At 43.5% G+C, this 14,598-nt stretch overlaps 1 protein-coding gene across 10 annotated transcripts in view; it reads left to right on the forward strand.

Annotated features, from left to right (window-relative positions):
* Nucleotides 1-14,598, forward strand: part of SLC38A9 (solute carrier family 38 member 9) — a 76,569-nt gene that overhangs the window by 51,633 nt on the left and 10,338 nt on the right. For 7 of the 10 annotated variants that reach the window (XM_030566473.1, XM_030566470.1, XM_030566468.1 and 4 more), the window contains 2 exons: nucleotides 7,501-7,614; nucleotides 9,212-9,360. In XM_030566473.1, coding sequence (XP_030422333.1) covers nucleotides 7,501-7,614; nucleotides 9,212-9,360 — 263 coding nt within the window. The other 3 variants (XM_030566469.1, XM_030566472.1, XM_030566467.1) reach the window with 3 other exon arrangements.

Consider the following 14,598-nt stretch of genomic DNA (forward strand, 5'->3'; position numbering starts at 1 on the left):
AAAAATTTAATTGTTGGAACAACATATGGTCATTATTTGCAAATGTAATTGTCCCAGATTGTTTTTCCTGACTCACATAGTTCCCTAGTTACAATCTATGTGCAGCCTGCACCACCAAATGAACCCCTTGTTTTGGCTTGCAGAAAGTATTTAGTTAAGGGTTGCTTTCTTGATTTCTCTATTTTTACTGATTGATTTTGTATTGCAGTAACACCTGTAGACCAGGGTCCATTGTGGTAGGCACTGTAGAAACATATAACAAAGAGATTGGGGCAGGGACACTCTCAGTCTAGATAAGAGACACAGGTGGTACAGGATACAGCTAGAGGGAGCATAAAGGGAACAATGAGAGATGATATTGGCTGGCATAAGCAGTGGTCCCAACAACTGTCTAAGCATTATTGAGTCTAGCTTTAATAGCATCTGTATGAAGGACAGTCATGTTAGAGTTGTTCCCCTTCAGGACATTTTCCCTCAAAACGACAAACAGTAGTCACAAGAAAGAGTCTGTGAAATATAACATTTTCTGACTACAGGCAAAATATAAGTAACAGAGAGGGAGAACTCAGGAGAGGAACTATATACATATTTTGCAGAAAAACTACATTACTTATATATGGGAAAACCACTTCAAATAATTCTTTTTAAACTACAGTGAGCACAGGTACTTATGTCCCATAGAAGATCTAGAATAAAATGTTAAAAATCACCTAAGCTTCATTTTCAAATATAACTTAGGTGCCTCAGTCCCACTGACTTTAGTGCCACAGTCACTTTTGAAAATGGGACTGAGGCTCCTAAATCACTTGGGAGCTTCTGAAAATGTTATCCTTGATCTAATACAGCTTCTCTGATCATTCAAGAAACATCTTCTGGTTGTCGGCTCAAGTAATTTTTTGAGAAAATTCCGGTGGTCAACCCTTTCTTCTACTATGTAGTATCAGGAAGGAGGTTCCAGCTTTAAGACTCCACCTGTATTTAAAGGCAATCTGGCTGTCCTACTGTTTCAAGGAACCCCTTCCAGAACACAGCCTGTCAGTTACACCTTCTCCCAACGGGTGTCTCGCCCTCAAAAGACCCTGGAGAGAGGTGCATAGAATTAGTATGTTAACTAGACCTTAGAACAGAGGTCTTCAATCTGTCACGTGTGCCCCTTTAGGGGGGCACAGACAGTAGCGTAGCTGGCAGGGGGTGTGGCCGCTACCCCTGAGGACATGTCCCAAACTCGGCGCCTTGCTGCAGCCAGCACTGGGAGTCCGGAGCCGGGTTTTGCATGCAGCCGGCTCTTGGCTCCACACTGCACCCCCCCCCAATTTCCAGCCTGACTCTCTCCGGGGCTGTAGGCAGTGGTGGCTAGTTGCCTGGCTCCCCGGTGAGGAGGAGGAGGCTCCTGCCCACCTGCAGCTGCCCAGCTCGCTAAGCTGAGCCCCAGCAGGGTGGGCTCTGCTGGGAGGAGAAGAGGCGGCAGCGCAGCCCCCCAGCACGGCGGCAGTGAGAGGGGCTGAGGAGCAGCAGGCTTGTGGAGGCGGCTGTGTGCCGCTGCAGGGTCACCCCCTGCCTGCCTGCCCTGCAGCCTCTGCGCTGCCTGCTCCCCCGCTCACCCTGCTCTGCCTGGCGGGGATTTCAGACGCTCAGTCGGGACCGGGGCAGCTCGGGTCCCTGCAGCCCCCCGCACACGCTGCACTAGCTCTTGCTTTTCCCCACAGCTTGTATCCTGGCTTCCTGAGCCATTTCAGTCTTACATCGTCCAGGTCAGCTATGTAAATATGTCAGCTCTAGCTTTTATTCCATAAACAAACATAACATGCAGATCACCCAGGACTTCAGTTACCCGATTTCCCCCTCATTATTAAGCAGGTCATACTTTGTCATTTGTCATCTGCAGGATAATTAAAATAAAAGGCTTTCAATGTGATTCACATATTAAACCATTTCTGCTTTGCCAAAGCAGAGTCTTCTGTCATTAATGTATTATTATTTTATTATTGTGAATCACTTCAGAACAGGAGAAAATACAAATAGGGGAAGCTTTCAACAACATGGCACAGAAAGAAATAGACTTAACACTCTCCAAACAGTAATAGGGGACTTGCAGGTTTAAGGCACAGGGATGCCAGTTTTGGCTGCATATATTCCTGCAGGTTTTATCACATGACATAAGGTTTAATTCAAGATTAATATTTAATTCCTGGAGATTCCAGGACAATCTTTGAGGGTTGGCAACCCTAAAGCTACTGGGTGTAAATCTGCCTCATTTTTCAAAGGCTTTTAGGTGATTGATTATCTTTCAGTGTCAGAGACATGATTGATTAACTTTTGGTCCCAGGTTTTTTAATTCTCCTTGTTCGTTATGCCTGGTGGGAGAAGGGAATTGATGCCAATTTTTTGCTTCTAACTCACATCCTCACATGACCAATCCTGGACATGGAAAACAACTCCACTATACAGACTGTCTGAATTAATGCTGATCAACAAGGTCACCAACATCTGTGTGTGGGACAGAGAGAGAGAGAGAGAAAGCAAGAGTGAGAGAAATCTGTGTTGCTAGCCCAAGTTCTCTGAAGCAATGGACTCTTGTATAAATCATCATCTCATAGCGTTAGAACCTGCTGTGAAGGGTCTATCCTGTAACTCCTTGACTGTACTGTTGATATAAAATCAGTAATATGCAGAGCCATAACTGTTAAGTGCAGCAGCACAAAAGATGTGCCGCCACGTATACCTAGGGCATTCGTTTATCAGCAGTCAAGTGGTAAAATGATACTACGGTTTCCTAAAAAGAGACTTCCTTTAAATTGCACTCCCAGGTAGGCGGTGAGAGACTATTTGCAGGGACTGAAAGTGCAGGGATTCTGTACTAGGCAAAGTGAGACTCAGAAAGAACCAGAGTACCTCACTGTTATCTCTGCTCAAGGCAAATTGTTTAGTGGAATTTCTAGGGTGGGCAAACTGGGGGGTGGGGGTGGGAATTGGAAGACAATCTTTTCAAATGGGAATTGGCCTGCCTACAACAATACTACCTTTGGCTGGCATCCTGTCAGCTCTTGCAATCTTAGCATGGTTTGGCCAGGTTCAGGACTCGCAGGGGAGACCTCCAGCAAATGCCTAGCTTACAGTAGGTGCTGCTAAATATGGTATTGGTTATTCCATAGGCAAGTACTCTTCCATCTGAATAGATATTGACCCAATGTCCCGCACTACAGCCTCCTTCCTGCCCCCGCCCAAGCATGTTCCCTGGCCTGTCCCCACTGGAAATAGCTCCTGCGGTGCTCGGTTCTGATCCGCGGGGGGCTGACAGGGCCATGCGAAGGATCAGTGGGGAGGGGAGCTGAGCTGACTCTGTCCCCAGGCCACCTGGCCTGTATTAAGGGATGCCCTTTGGGGCCCAAAGTCCTGCACCAAGGTGGTGCGTTAGGACCCTGCTGCCCATCAAGCATTTGACCAGCTCCAGCGCTTGGAGGGAGCCTGTCTCTGTCTGTGCTGATCAATGCAGGGTTTGCCCTTGACTTCAATAGGGGAAGGGGCAAGATTTCACCTTTCCTGGTTTCCGAGCAGTGCCTGTGACTTACCACACAATGTCTTATGGTGCCAGGTCTCCCAGCAATAACCTTTGTCCTTGATTTTTTTCATAGGGATATATCCTGGGAGAGGGATAGCTCAGTGGTTTGAGCATTGGCTTGCTAAATCCAGTTTTGTGAGTTCAGTCCTTGAGGGGGGGATTTGGGGATTGAGCAGGGGGTTGGACTAGATGATCTCGCGGTCCCTTCCAACCCTAATAATCTATGATCCTGAATGGCCTTGAAAAGCAGGTAATTCCCTTACTAGTGCTAATGCCAAGCACTCAAAAAATCATGAGGCAAGCCCCCAATTATCCGAGATTGGCTTAAAAATCATGATTTAAAAATATAATACAATGGGAGGTTCTTTTTATTTGCCTTCTGGTTTTTGAGCTTTTAGGGTTCCTTTTTTCCAGCTTTGCCCTTCTCCCGTGAGGGCTCGTATCTTGTATTTGTTGTTGTTAATGATAGCTAAGATTCTTACATACTCACAGGCTTCTTCGAGGCAAGGCTCTAAAAAGAATAATAAATGTTGCTAGATCAGTGCTTAATTTGTAATGAAAGGTGCTAGGGCTCAAGCAATTTTTTTACTTTCATAACTGATGCAGCAAGCCCAAAGGTACCAGGGCTATGAATTGCCAAGCCTACAGGGGCTGGGAGTGAGCCTTGGCAAACCCTTGCACAAACTAAGCAGTGTGTGTACAGCTTAAATTGGTTAAAAACCCTAACTTTCAGTACTCGGTGTTTCAAAAATGTTAGACTGCCAACCTGTGTTGTAGAGATGTCTTGTGTTTAAAAAAATAACCACCCCTGAATAAAGCTACTTTAAGGGAAATTACTGCTTTGTCCAACACCGAAGAGCCCTGAGATCTTTGCTCACCAATTCTCATAAAACTGTATTTGTCATGCCTTTTTGGTGACTTTAGTATTACAATCTATTATAAATAAAGTGCATTTCATTGATGGATTTTAAAATGAAATTAGTAACTTGAAAAAATGGCCAGTATTTTTTTAAAACAGTGTTATGGGTGTTGGTATTTTTGCTTTAAGTACCCATTCTACATGTGTGTGATTGTTTGCATCACATTTAGCAAAATATCTCTAGGGGTTAAATTTTTCAAACACAAGCATGAAAGTTGACTCTATATGTAATGTGTGCATACAGAACAATCGCTGAAGGTTACAGTTCTAATTTTGAATATGTTGGCTGAGTTTGTAGTGGCTAGATTGGGAATCTAAACAGCTGCAAGCCTAGAAATTAGATCATTATGTACTGGTTACAGAAACTTAGTCGGCAAAAGTAGGTGTTCTGCTGATGCATCCTATAGGGGAAAAAATAAAAACTGAAAACTAGAGAGAGGATCTTCCAGATATGTTACTAAAAAGATACGGTACCACTGGTGTCGTGCACACTGGTTTGATTCTCTTTGGGTGCTCAGTTGGTAGTGTGTGGATTTTCATTAAAGAAAAAGACATTAAAGTATTTGATTAGAAGAAAAACGTGTACGTACATGGACTTTGTGAACAGATATAAGCGAGAAAACGTGTACGTACATGGACTTTGTGAACAGATATAAGCGAGAAAAAGTAGGACAAATTTGGAGGCCTACTAATCCTGATCATGTCACTGTAAGTTCTAGTAAAATAAGGTTGTGTCAAAAATGTTACCAGTAATCCTTTAAGAAGCTGATTTACTAGGATCATCTGAACAAATTGTTAGGTAAGTGGTAGTGAATGTCCTGGAGAAAGCATGCAGACAAATAATACAGGATCTAGCTAGTTAATAACCAAAAACAAATGGTGTCCTAATGCAGTTCCAAAAAGAGTGATTTGATGTAGGAAATTTAAAATAGCCTAATAGCAACTAATGTACTGAAAAGTTTAATGTGTCAGTGAGTTCTGCAGCTTGGAAAATTTATTTCAAAAGGGGATGTGATTGCTTTTCCATTAATTAATATAATTTGATACAAGTGTAGTCCACACAAATTTTACATGTATTAAATGAATATACATTTTAGGTCACGGTCAAGGTTTTCAGAAGTCATTGCCTAAAGTTAGATTTCTAAATCTGTATTTAGATACCTAAATTAGTGATTTTCACAGGGGCTGTGTACCCAGCAATTCTCGTTGACTTAATGGGAAGCTATTGGGTCCTCAGCACATTTTGGAAATTTCATCACTTATAATTAGCTACCTATATATGGATTTAGGAGCTTAATTTTAGACACCCACTTTTGAAAATCTTGGCCATAATTTAATGTAAAATGCTTATGCAGAACGCTATAGTGAAGGCAAATAATTATAGTGAAAAGATTTTATAAGAATATGGTTCTAAAAGCATATAATGCCTCTGGGAGGTATGGAGTGATTGAACTGGAAAATATATGGTTATTCTGGATTGCTGTATCTGGCCTTTAAAAATAAGTACACACACTCAAAACCAGCAATCTTTCCATGTTGTGTTCTTACTGCATATGTTGTTGTTTTTTGGGGGTGGGGTGGGGAGGGGGTTGGGTGTTCCCCCCCCCCCTCATGTTACAGTATAAGACGTTAGATTATGCTCTTTGGTTACATCCATAGGAACTAACATGATAAATGTGTGCGTTTTGAAGATTTCTCTGTAGACCATATTCTTGGGTTTCAAAGCACATTGTTAAAAAAGATCATTTTCATTATAGCTTGGATCTGGCCTGCTGATATATGTTAGCTGCCATTTTTCAGTCCTGACAACAGACTTGACATGTGGTATCAATGGACTCTTTTTGGCTATCACTGCTACTTGTGCTGAATGTGTCCTGAGGCTTGTTAGTGTGTGGGTATATGAAAAGGCTGAAGAGGCTCTATTTAGTCTTTATATTCTTTGCATGATTGTGGTGGTTAGCAGTAACACTCTGTATCTGTCGAGGAAACTGTTTCTGGGATCCTTTTTGTTGTTATCTGGATCTAAATATATCTATAATACCTGCCTAGTGACTGCTTTTGTGTACCTTCTTCCTGCTTAAAGGACCAAATTTGCCTTCACTCAGGCAAATTGCCCATTTAACCCCATAAGAATTTAACAGATGTGACAGAGTTCCTCCTCTACCTTGGTGGGTCCTGCACTTACTGATGGATTTGCTCACCTCACAGATGCACCCTGTGGGTTGGGAAACAGCCCAGAGACCTTCCTCTCTGGTAGAAGCCAAAATTCAGGCCAATTCCTCCTGTGTTCGATCAGGAGTTAGGAGGTTTGGGGGGAACTTGGGCCCGCCCTCTACTCTGGGATCCAGCCCAGGGCCTTGTGGACTGCAGCTGTCTAGAGTGCCTCCTGGTACAGTTGTGCAACAGTTAAAACTCCCTGAGCTACTTCCCCATGGCATCCTCCCAACACCTTCTTTGTCCTCACCACTGGACCTTCCTCCTGATATCTGATAACGCTTGTACTTCTCAGTCCTCCAGCAGCACACCCTGTCACTCTCAGCTTCTTGTACGCCTCTTGCTTCCAGTTCCACGCACGCACTTCCTCTCCTCTGGCTCCCTTCTACTACTCTGATGTTCCCAACTGACTTGGGTCTATCACACAGAGTAAGGACAGCAAGATTTGGCTCATATTGAATGTACTAGGCTTCATATTTTTACAGAAGAAGGGAGCATACTTCAAAAATCTGTGCATGGGGTCCAAATCTCAATGATGTCAATGGATTCTTTCCATTGACTTCAATAGGCTCAGACTCCAAAGCTAACTTTGTCATTGTCTAAGCTAAGATTATCAGTGCCTTGTTCAGAATCTTGCAATGAATTATTTTCATGTAGTTGCATTAATGCACAACATTTTATCAAATAATTTGCTTTACGAAGAAACTAACCTAGTATGGTATATTGTCAACCAGTAAGTTAGTTCATCAAATTTGTACTTTGCTGTGTATGTTAATGCCAGAATAAAAAGAGAATTTTATTTTTGCAGGTGAGAGACCTTTCCATTGCTTATTTTCTGGTGGGATTAACATATCTCTATGTTGGACTGTTAATTTTTGCTGCATTTCCCTCTCCACCATTGTCCAAAGAGTGCATCGAACAGGTAGAGAGAGACACTTTACTGCACTGTTTTCATCCCTGCCCTTCTAATTATCGTGTGTAAAAATCCATACTTGTTCCTCATCCACTAACTTCTGTCTATCTCTGTGACTGGCTCTTTGGGGCAGGGACTGTCTGTTATTCAGTGTGTGGAAAGTGACTAGCATGTTGTGGGCACTTTGACAAACACATACTGATGATAGCATTGACTCACTAATCTACCGGCCACTACTTGATAAACATGGTAAAACAGATGTCTAACCGTTGTGACTGGGAAAACCGAAGTGTTCTCAAAAACAAATGAAATCAAACTTGTGAGCTGACTGGGTTTTATTAATTTGTGGAGGAGGGGCACTACACTAGCTAACTTGTCTGAGGGCATATTGACTATGAGCTGAACAGTTCAGGCTTCCTTAGGCTCTGATCCTGCAAAGACTTATGTATGAATTTAAGTTTTATGTGCAGTGACTAATCCCACTGAAGTCATTGGGGCTATTCACAGCTGCTAAAATAAAATACCCGCCTTAATCCATACACGATTGGTGGTTTAGACAGTAAAATATCTGGGTGCAGGAACCATCTTTGTTATGTATGTACAGTGCCTAGTACTGTGAGGGGCCCTGATTGGGGCCTCTGGGCACTAGTGCAATACACTGGCAGGAAGACTATCATACCTTCCACTCCCTCATCCATCCATTAGGCCACCCTGACCTCCTTGCTTCAGGCTGCTTCGAAAAGAGTTGATCTTTTCATGAATCATTTCATGTAAGATGCTGTGCATGTCCTGTTGAGAATTTAGCAGTGGAGCACCACATGGAGGGAAGCTTATAGCCATATCAGGACTGAAGATGATGTTTAACCATGAAGCTCTTCTGTGAGCTATTTAAAAGAATTTCATGGGCTGAAGAGCTATGATTAAATAATGGCGGTCAAACACTTCTTTCTTTTATTGTTAGTAATTATACAAAACAGTTATGGAACGGTTTTATACATTTAACAGATGTTTCAAATTGTCGAATCCATCCATTCCGTATTATCTGTATAGGATCCAGCTTGAATTATTACAAATAGGTCCCCAGAAAGGTGGCTTTGTCGTGGAGCTGCAGTTTCCGAAAACAAATAAGGTTTTATGAATTTTCACAGGGAGGAAGGATTCTTTCACTTGCACCAAGAGCTGTTTATGCAATTTATTGGGCAATTAGATGCCTGCTGGAATATCATGATTCCCAAGGTAAAGGGACCTAGAGCCAATAAAATATTCTTAAAAGTTATCAGTAGTTACAATTAATTATGTAAATGTGGATAATAGGAGCATTTGAAATCCTTTGCATATGAAGTCAAGTGCCTGCTCCATATTCTGTACTCAGGGATGTGTGCTGTTTAGAAAAATAAATGTCATCTAGTGAGGGCAATACACAAATTAAATCACTGACCTTTCATATTAACAAACCTTAGGTTATGTCAAGCTGCACAAGAGAGTTCAATTTTTTGTCTTTGATTTGAGAAGCACTATTCAGGCTTCATTTTTTCCCCTTGGAACACTTTTTAGGAATCTAATACAACTGTTGTCAATCCTGCCTAATTATCTTTTCTTATCTTAGAATTTTTTAGACAATTTTCCCAGCGATGACATCATGTCATTTGTTGCAAGATTGTTCCTGCTGTTCCAGATGATAACTGTGTACCCGCTGCTTGGCTATTTGGCACGAGTTCAGCTATTAGGACATGTCTTTGGCAATGTTTACCCAAGGTAAGGACTCTATCCTGTGTCAAGGGGTTGACATACCATGTGCCAGATATTCTGCTAAAGTTCTGGAGTTTGCAGTCGGGGAGACGTATGTGTTTCAAAAACTGCCCCTGCAGTTTTGCCCTGACTTATTTGATGGCCAAGTTTGTGAAGGCTGAAGATTGGATGAGCATGAAAAAATAAACTATGCTCTTGCCTTCAGAAGTGGGCTCTGCAGGTCAGGGCAGAGACACATTTGTTGGGGCAGGATGAGAAATCTTGCATTTCAGCTGCCTGGTCTATGGACCCCTTAGGTGGGGGTGGGGACTTTAGATGTAACCAGGCTTGTGCCCACCCACCCCAGGAACTCAATAGCACCCACTCTATTGGAGGGGCACCTCTCTGGGGTTCTCTGTTCAGTGTCCCCCTCTGACTCCCTGCTTTTGACCCTCATTCCCATCCATGTGTTTTCACGTGTTGTTCCCCGTATTTGCTTGAGCCCTGGGTTCAGTGGTTCCTCCCCTTAGGCTGGGGGAAGTGCCTGTAGATGTGGGCAGGTTTGCACACTGCCCCCCAGAATGCTGTAGGTACCTGTTCTGTGGATAAACAGTCAAAGCCAAAAGTCTGAAGCCAGAGGGGAGCAGAGATAGGAACAAGGTTAAGCACAGCTGCAATCACTTTATGCCTTGAACAGCCACTAAACTGCTGTGAGGGCTGGGCTTTTGAGCAGGACTGCTAAACCAGCAGCCAGCTGGGCTGTGGCCACTCTGACAGTGCTAAGGCAGTGCAGCTGGCTCATTAGTTGCCTAGCAGTTAGGGTTGTCAATTTTGGTTTAATGTATTCCTGGAGATTTAATCACATGCCATAATCTTTAATTAAAGATTAAGCTTTAATTCCTGGGGACTCCAGGCCAATCCTAGAGGTTTGGCAACCCTACTAGCAGCAGTTAGTCAGGGAGCAGACCAGCAGCTGTTCCTAGCCAGTCTGGCCCCTGACAACATATAACTGTTTGTTTCTTCCCAGCTGCAATCAGGAACAGAGGTTAGACAAAGGATAAGCATCCCTCTCTGGGCAGAATTTTCTCTCGTGTTGACTCCACAACTCAAATTGGTTGAAGGGGAATTTTTTGCCAGTTTACATTCCAGCAGATTCACTTAGACAAACCAATGCTAGTCAATTAGACAATTAAACAGCTATAGCTTACTTGACCCCATAAGGAAACAAAAAGCTCTGTGAGCCTTACTTAGGCAAGTCTGCTAACTCTTCATGGGGGAAGGAAGGGAATGCCTCACTGCTCTAAGGGTACGCCTATACTACCCGCCAGATCAGCGGGTAGTGTTCAATGTATCGGGGATCAATTTATCGCATCTCATCTAGACGCGATAAATTGATCCCCAAATCGACGCCTGTACTCCAACTCGGCAGTATACTTCTACTTCAGCTATGCTATTCGCATAGCTGAAGTCGAAGTTGCGTATCTTAGTTCAAACCCATCCTGCTAGTGTAGCCCAGGCCTCAGATCTAACTCTAGCTTAGTGAAAGGTGAACTATCTCACAGATGCTCCAAGGAAAAACTTGATCTTTTGAAGAAAGGGTTCTCCTCCCTGCCATGTTCCAGTTCCTGGTAAATAAGTGAAGGATCTCCACCAGTATAGCTCTGCTAATATGGGGAGTGTCCATCTCAAAAACTTCATTCCAAATACATTAGTTTTCTGGCAGGTACCTTCACAATTCATTGTGCTAGCGTCTTTTTGCACATATTTGCCCCACTGCTTTTCTTCACAGGTAGTTGAAGGAGTTAAGTCAAAAGGGCAGATAATTTTCTTGTGGTCTTCTCATTGCCAAGATACGTCCTGACTTTGTAAATCACTAGCATAGGAATTGCTATGTTCTGTTCATTCTCAGAAGCATCTGGCATTGGCCATTGTCTGAAGACTGGATACTAGGCTAGGTGGATCATTGGTCTGACCCAGTATGGCCATTCCTATGTTCTTAGAGATTAACTTTCCAACATAAAACATCACTGAGATTTTATTAAGATCCCAATGCTCCTCTGTTTCCTGTTGCTGTTAGAATAAAAGGGCTAGAATTGCTGTTTCTTCAAAGTGCCACTCAATACAAGGGTGGAGTTGGGGGTGAAACATAAATGGTTTCAGCTGTCTTTGCTGCATCAAATGTGGGACCGTCTTGGGGCCCTGCTTTGCTTCTAGTGAAATCTAGAACCTCTCCCTGAGGCTACTACGAACTTATGCTTGGTCGCAACATCTTTTAAGGGGCTGTTCTGGCAACTGAATATAGCTAGTGGACCACACCCCTATCTGATCCTCCAGGCTTCCTCTACTATTTTCTCTATGGTGAGGCTGTGAGAGGGAGTGATACAACACGAGTCAACTATGTCCCACCAGGGGAATTCCCAGTAAGCTGGCTACGGTTAAGGGACTGATACAGAATCAGATTTAAGGTCTGTGAAATCTTATAAATGTATTCTCAGTAAAATCCTAGACTTTTCTAGAGAGAGTAGCACCATCAAGACTCTGTTTTTGCAGTGATTATGGTGATTAGGGTTGTTAGTGTCCGTTTTTTTTACCAGAAACACCTGGTTGGAAAAGTACCCGGGTGGCTCTGGTCAGCACCTGCTGACCAGGCCCACTAAAAGTCCGTCTGACTGCAGCGGCCAGCTTCACATGGCTCCTGGAAGCGGACCAGCTGTTTCCTCTGGTTCCTAGGTGTAGGGTGTACTGGGGAGCTCCCACACGCTGCCCCTGCCGTGGCACAGGCACTGCCCTGAGCGCTGGCTCCGCAGCTCCCATTGGCTGGGACCATGGTCAATGGAAGCTGCGGGGACAGTGCAACATAGCCCCCTGGCTACCCTTCCTCCTGGGAGCCAGAGGAGAGGACATGCCAACTGCTTCCAGGAGCCGCTGAGTTAAGCACCAACCAGAGCCCGCATCCCAAACCCCCTCCTGTACCCCAACCCTCCTGCCTGAGCCCTGTCCTGCACCCAACTCCCTCCGAGAGTCCACTCTCCAGCCTGGAGCCCCTCTTACATCCCAACTCCTTATCCCTGGCTCCACCCCAGTGCCCACACACTCTGTCAGAGGCCCTGACCCCTTCCCACACCCCTGCCCCAGCCTGGTGAAATGAACAAGGGTGGGGGGAGAGCGAGCGATGTAGGGATGGGGATGGAGTGAGCAGGGACGGGACCTTGGGGAAGGGGCAGGGAAAGGGGTATTTGGTTTCTGCAATCAAAGTTGGCAACTCTAGTGGTGGTCATTCAGGGGTTCACCATATGACCACACCCTCTAGTCAGATTATATCTGAATATATTGTACCTACCATAATGTTGAAGGTTCTATGTAATAACCATCCTCTTGTTGAATGTCTCTTGCCTCCCCACTCCCCCAAGAAAATTCCTTAAGGTTGGGGGCCTTTTTCTAGCAGCTGTTGTGTCTGACCCCTGTGCTTGAGGTAGCAGCCCTGCCTTACAGACTCCTTTCTTAGTTATTTGTAAGTATAACTTTGTTATAGAGATTTTGTTTTCATTTGTTCGCACCATGTCCTCCTGAATTGCATCAAACTAGGAAATTGTTGTCCTTCCTTGTGCCATTCACCTAAAGTGAGGATGAGGTATCCCTATAGCCTGGAGGTCGAATGGGCTGTGAATTTGTACTTAAACAGAAGAAGGGACTTGCAGGTTAGAAACATAGCAATTGCCATATGAGATCAGACTACTAATCCATCTGGTTCAGTAATCTTGGCCAATAACCGATATCTCGGAGGAAGGGGCAAGTGGGGATATAAGAGGAGAATCTGCCTGTAGGGAAAGTTTCTTACCTTGAAGCAGAAGGTTTGTATCTTTCATTGTAGCTGTTGTTTAATCCTGACAAATATGACTGCTCAGCTCTTGGTTTCAATGAATCTTCTGGCAGTGGGTTTCACAGGCTAATAACGTGTTTCCTTTTTATTAGCTTTAACATTTGCTGCCTTTCTACATAGTTGAATGTCCCCTATTCTTGTATTAGGAAAAGGTAAACAGCAGTGTTCAGTTTACCTTCTGAATGCCATCACCAGCATTGCCAGCTCTGCGATTTTTATCTCACAGTCTCACAATATCTGGTGTTTTTCTTGGTCACTGCACATCACCAGAATCACTGGGAATCGTGAGGTCAAAGAGCCAGAAACAGCTCAAAAGCTATGTCACAAGACAAAGGAAAGACATGACAGCAGAAGAAAACAGTCCAAATCTAGAGGACAAGATTAGTATATGAGGTGAGATATCGATGGCAATAATTGGATATTCGTTCAGATGGTTTTTAATGGTGTTGGATAGAGTTAAAGAAAACTGGGCTCTACAGCACCCAGGGCATTTTAGGGCATGTTTATGCTGCTTTGTAGTCCAGACTATGGGGTGTGAATAACAGTGTGCACCAAAGTGCTGAACTGAAACTACCCCATGTGAACACTACAGGAATGCACTTCATGGTCCCCGGTTCACACTAATGCAGTCTAGTTCACACTTATGCAGTCCTGTTTGAAGAAGAGACTTGCAGTTCGTGCCTGTAGTATCCCCACAAGGGATTTACAATGCAACACTTTGGTACACATAGCTATATGCACCCCCATAGCCCAAACTATAGGGCAATGTAGACATATCCTGGGTTCTGTACAGTCCAGTTTACATTTAACTCTCCTTTCTTTATCTTTATCACCACATGGATATAAAATTCATTATTTAGTGTAATGTCTTAGTCCATATACTATTTGCCCAATTTAGAAAATGAGGATCTGGTAGATGTCTAGTGGGAGATGTATAGTCTCTGACATCCAGATTCATATTGTTCTGCTACTCATGGGTTTTACGTCAGATTGATCTGATTTCTGTTTCTTGGCTAATTTGGTTTAAAAAGGTAGTTTGGGAGGTATTAACTTGGTCTGATCATTCCCCTGCATGTATAGATTCTAAAGACTGGGACTCAGTGGAAAAACAACGGGCATGGTTGAATAGAGCTTTGTTATATGATCCCCCTTAGAATTCACGACCGGAAGAAAATGTCCAGAATCTATAAACGAAAATGATAAGGATGGAATCAGTAAGTACTCACTGGGATGCTAGAAAGACAGTAATGATGGGGACTCTCATAACTAAGCGTCATACCTCAAAAATATGAGTGTCTGGTAGAAGAGTTCAGTTAAAGAACTGTCAGATTTGGAAGGTAGACAGACATAAATCTACAGGATCTAAAAGAGTATACAAGAAAACA

This window comes from Gopherus evgoodei, chromosome 6, assembly GCF_007399415.2.
Source record: "Gopherus evgoodei ecotype Sinaloan lineage chromosome 6, rGopEvg1_v1.p, whole genome shotgun sequence".
NCBI classification, from domain to species: domain Eukaryota; kingdom Metazoa; phylum Chordata; order Testudines; family Testudinidae; genus Gopherus; species Gopherus evgoodei.